This window comes from Asparagus officinalis, chromosome 8 (genome assembly GCF_001876935.1).
Source record: "Asparagus officinalis chromosome 8, Aspof.V1, whole genome shotgun sequence".
In the NCBI taxonomy this organism is placed as follows: domain Eukaryota; kingdom Viridiplantae; phylum Streptophyta; class Magnoliopsida; order Asparagales; family Asparagaceae; genus Asparagus; species Asparagus officinalis.
Genome location: NC_033801.1, coordinates 15,540,342 through 15,545,922, shown reverse-complemented (window position 1 = coordinate 15,545,922; position 5,581 = coordinate 15,540,342). Strand labels below are relative to the sequence as shown.

At 35.0% G+C, this 5,581-nt stretch overlaps 1 protein-coding gene across 1 annotated transcript in view; it reads left to right on the top strand.

Annotated features, from left to right (window-relative positions):
* LOC109819620 (26S protease regulatory subunit 6A homolog) overlaps positions 1-5,581 on the top strand; it is a 13,030-nt gene that overhangs the window by 2,460 nt on the left and 4,989 nt on the right. The window contains exons 3-5 of the mRNA XM_020385396.1: positions 1,286-1,393; positions 3,806-3,997; positions 4,867-5,058. Of these exons, the coding sequence (XP_020240985.1) occupies positions 1,286-1,393; positions 3,806-3,997; positions 4,867-5,058 (492 nt within the window). The remainder of the gene's footprint in view (positions 1-1,285; positions 1,394-3,805; positions 3,998-4,866; positions 5,059-5,581) is intronic.

Sequence of the window (5,581 nt, the reverse complement as noted above, 5' to 3'; positions counted from 1 at the left end):
AGGTGGCGGGGTTGGTGGCTGGAGGTGGTGGAAGCGGAGGATGAGTCTTAGTGTCTTTTGTGTTCGTAACATAGAAAGAAAAATAGAGAGAGTGAGATACGATGAATTTTATGTGTTTAAAAAGGCTTCAGGTTGGGTCAAGTGCAAAATTGAGACCCGTTTATCATCTTCTGCATTTTAATTAAGCTTTTTAAAGTGCTTTTAGCCGCATTTCACCCCTTTTCACTATTTTTTTCGCGCCATTGTGAGCAAAAAGAGTCGATGGCGCTTTACACTACTGCTTTGAGGCAAAGCGAAGTGGCCAAGGGCCGCTTCCGCTTATACTACTGTTTTTCACCGCTTTTTTCAATGGTGGAACTTGCATAAGTTTGGTCCAAAAGTTTTTTTTTGAAATGCTTTTATGAAAATATTTTTACAATATGGTTTTATTTTGAAAAAAGCACTTTCATGGTTCATTTGCTCCTACTTGAACTCTGTTGCACTCTGTTTGAAAGAGAATTTTATGTTTGTTAATATTTTATTCGTGGCCATTTCTTTGATCGGTCACTTTGTTATCTGGCTCCTTATTTTTGATTTGACACTTGTCATTAAAGTTGATAAGTTGTCCTTTGTGGTGGCTCTAATATATTGAACATTTAACGCAACTGATCATCAGATCACATGCATTTTATGTTTGGCTTTTCCAACGAAGCTTGTTCAATATTTTATTCCTTTTTTCCTTCTCTCTTACAAAGAGAAGTAGGTAACAGCCATGTGTAGGGCATTCTGAGCCATTGAGATAACTCGTTAGGAAGGGGGGGAGGGGGGGAGTTTGGGTATTTTACTACCCCTTATGGTTCGGATCTCACCGCAGTGTGCGGTGTTCTGCACTCTACTTTGATATTTTTGAGCAACTTGTAGTCATTCTCGTCATCATCCAAATGTCCACAGTTGTTGCACATACAAAGTGCTAGACAAATATCATTAGTACACATCATTAATTTAGTTTCATTAACAAAACACAAGGACAACAATTCTTTGTGATATCAGGCATTTTTCTTCTTTGAAGCAAGGTCTGTGGATAGTATACCTGGATATTTATTACATGTCTCAGAGGAGCACACTTTCGAGAACAGGCCTAATGTTTCTACTGTTGTATTTTCGTGGATGTTGTTGCTGTGTACATGAGATTTTGTGATTATGATATTTGTCTTGCCCCTCGAGGTCTTGATACATATTGGTTTTACTAGTTGCTAATTTATTTACCTGTAAGTTTATGGTCTTAGTTATCTTATCATGTGTTTAGATTTTGGAAATGAATCCTGAAGATGAGGCTGAGGAAGATGGTGCAAATGTTGACCTTGATTCACAAAGGAAGGGAAAATGTGTTGTATTAAAAACTTCCACTCGCCAGGTAAATACTATACACTGTTTTCCCTTCTTTTTAACTGCTGTTAATAGAAAGCAAAAATGATACTTCAATTGTCTTTTGTTAGAAGTCCATTATTTGCTAATTTCACATGATCCTTGGAAAGTATATCATATTCCATGTCAGTCAATATTATATTCAGTTTTATATTTATTAATCAGTATTATTAGAGAATAAGTGTAACTTCAGTTCCTTTTTTAATAGAAGTTCGTTAGATGGTAAATCTGAATGATCATTCAGAAGTATATCCAATTTCATGTCTGTCATTATCTTGCATTTGTGCATGTCCAAATATTTGCTTGTATAGAAGAAATGCTACAAAAAATTGGTGGCATACAATTCTCATTGACAGTCAATTTTCTTTTTTAAGTTAAAAGAACAAAGAAAAACCCTTGATAATGGAAGTTATACTGATTATACTTCTGTCTGAATATGTTTTCTTACCAATCTTAGGGATGTTTAAAATAAACCTTATCTGATAGAATCATGATTATTAGTTTTGGAAAAATATTTTTTTCGTTAAATTTGAAAATGGAAAAAGACTGGGTAATGGAGGTCTACAAGTGTAATATTTGCTTTGATTCTTGGGACACAAACTCTAGTGAATCTATTGTTATAACTAACTTATCCAATTATCCATTTATAGTAATTGATTTTTATTAATTCAAGATGCCAAAGCTATCTAGTATTGTGCTTCTTCAATCAGCAACATGCCTTCTAATAACAAATTGGGAACACTTGACGAAACTATAAAAGCCTGTCTTTTAACTTCTCACTGCAATATCCTTTTCTCAAGTTAAGGTCAGAATTGCATCGCGTTTTCCCTTCCTCCAAGGTGACATTAGGGGATGTATATGCAAATTGCACAACTCTCGTGTCGTTTTGCATGTGCGCCCTATTTCCTACCTTGGGAAGATAGAAGAAACTAAAAAAATACCAATTATTGTATCTGTAGCATTACTCTTGGACATATTATTGCGTGCTTACTGCTTAGATATTCTTCTAACTCTATTTAGACTAGCATCTTTGCACGTGCAATTGCATGAGTAACATGTTAAAACTTATTTTTCTAATTTTTCTGTTAAAAGGTAGTAAACAATCACAAGCTAGATTATTAAAACTGAAAAATAGCTTTTAATCAGCTTTCATTTTACTAATTTATGTGATGAGAAGCAAACTACTTTCTTTTTCTAGTATGTCTTGACATTTTTCAACTTCCTCTTCTACGACATATCAAACTTACTTTTCAGATAAAAGCTTTGAAATACAATAAGTTGATAATGCATGTTATGTACTTTCTTATTTGTGTGGTTGAAAAAAAAAACTGAGAAAATTGCTGAAAGTGCTTGTATGAAACTCTTTTCTAAAGATGGAAGAATGATATTATTTTTATTTTAACAAATATTAGCAATTGCTTTATATAGTTTTTAAAAGAATACACTTTTTATACTTGCAATTTTATGGTTTTCTACTTGTACGTTAAATATTAGAGATTGTTTTTATGCTTTCTAAAATTTAATATTATAATTCATTGCTTGTATGGCATACCAATTTTAATGTTAAAGGTTTTACACAAAAGTCTTAATTTTATACAATATATGTAGAGGGAGCAAATGTATCATTGACAATTGCAAATAAAAGTTCCCAAAGGGCCTAACAAAAAAACACCCAAGAGAAAACATGAGGAAAAGGAAGGATGAGAAGCAGTGTTGTAAATAGCGGCCAATAGCGGGGCTATAGCGGCGCGAATAGCGGTCGCGGCCCTTCAGCGCTACGCGTAGGGGTTTCGCGGCTGGCTTAAGCGGGAAAACCCGCTATTCATTCGAATAGCGCGTAAAAGCGGATTTTAGCGGGTTAAAAACGGATTTTCGCAGTTAAAAGCGGATTTTTGTTGTTAAAAGCGGCTAAACCCGCTATCACACATATTATGATGCTATATTTCTTAAATTTCTTCATAGTTTCATTCATACAACAAGCTTATTAATTGTTATTTATTGATAATACAAGAAATTTATAACTAATTGAATTTTTAGATTTTTTTTATGAATTTTTTTATTATTTAGGATATTTAAATATATTTAAATTTGACCGCTATTTGACTGTGCGCTATTTTCCGCGATTTCGCCGCAATAGCCCGATATAGCCTTAGCGGTATCTCGCCGCGACGCGCCGCGATCCGCTATTGCTCTCTTTTTTATTTTTTTCTTGAAAAAACATCTGCTACATTACCAATATACCCCTCACACTTCTATTGGAATGCAAAATTTCCTACAATCTTTTTTGTACCTTCACTAGGATTTTAACATAATTGTATAGAAATCACTTCTACTGTGTGTATAGTCAATTTCTTCAAGCTGTAGGTAGCAAGAGTTCTTAATGCCATTCTACTGGTTGCAGACAATTTTTCTCCCTGTTGTTGGGTTGGTTGACCCTGATAAGCTGAAACCTGGAGATTTGGTTGGAGTAAACAAAGACAGTTACTTGATATTAGACACTCTTCCATCAGAATATGATTCGCGAGTGAAGGCAATGGAGGTGGATGAGAAACCGACAGAAGACTACAATGATATTGGTGGCCTTGAGAAGCAGGTAATTTGTCACTCAAGTTGGTTAATGCACTTAATTTGTAAGTGTAGTTTGTGATAACTGAAGTTTTATGGAAGTTTCATTAATGTCCTGAGCTGCAAGTCAAGTTATTAGGTAGTAGTTTTTATGTTGCATGAACTTCCTAGAAATGTAATGAAACTGCATTTACATTTTGCTGCCTCTTTGGTACAATTCTAAAGCTTATGTATCAATTTCGATAGTGACTTAGCACCAGAGCGACCTGTCATGTTCACCAAAGAGGCTGAGAACAATGCTAGTTTAATAAGTTAGTGTGTACTGCTAATGTGTATGGTGTAATCATGTAAAGCAATGGAAAGCTAGGTTCTGGTGAAGTGAGAGCACATAACCTGACGTTGTTATCTTTTGTGTATGTGAAGTGGACAGAATATTTAAATAAATAAAGAGCATGTCAAATACATGCTATAAAGTATCCCTCATTATAGCATCATATTACTAATTTAGTACATGTATTCTACAGTTAGAAGCTAATGCAGTTACACTCATACAAACTATTCCAGCATAATGTAGCATTATATCCATAAGAAGGATCCAATAGAGTACCGTTTATTTCCTTTCTTTGATGCATTGCAATTTAGGTTTAGTGCAAGTGGAAAAGAAGAATTTAACAATATAGTGTCTCGTAGGTAGTATATCTGGGGACTATTTTCAGTGTAAAGGATTCAATATTAATTCTCTTTTACTTATATCAAACTGTGATTTGAAGTTTTCTGATGATTTGGCACAAGTACTCCGTGTTTGGATATCTATGACCTAAGACTGAAGCAAGTATTCACAAGAGCTTTTGTTCTTTCTGTCTCTTCTGTCTAACTGCTTGTTATTCAACTTTATAGATCCAAGAGCTTGTTGAGGCCATTGTATTGCCGATGACCCATAAAGACAGATTCCAGAAATTGGGAATCAAACCACCTAAAGGTGTGCTTCTGTATGGTCCGCCTGGAACTGGGAAAACATTGATGGCTCGTGCATGTGCAGCACAAACAAATGCGACCTTTCTGAAGTTAGCAGGCCCACAACTTGTTCAGGTAAATTATTCAGATTAGGAAGTCTTAGAATCTCAAGCCTCCCTTTATGCTTTTGTTTGTAATTCCAACTTATCTGCTTGTTACTCATCCAAGATGTTGATGTAGTTGCCTATTTTGGAGCATTCTCATATTGTAGTTGATGATTAAGTAAGTTACATTGACAATCATGTTGCTTGATTTTCTCGGGGCATCTGTTTGGCGCATGAAACATCATATCAAATTTCAGCGCATCTCCAGGCGTCATAGAATGATAGGACATCTCGATCATTCTAATTTCTTTGATAATCTGTTCGTCTGAGTTCAAATTGTTTGACATGCATGGCCCACTTTGAAACACCGTTTCTTTCTTTTTCCTTTTACAAATTTATTAGGAATATTTACACTTAAGGTGGTGTAGGATATTTCATCGGATATGTTCAAAGTTTGAACATGGTATTTTGTTGGGACATGAACAAAACAGGGTAGTAAATATCCCCCCATCCCCCCCTGCCCCCACCCAAAAAAAAAAAAAGGGGGGGGGGGG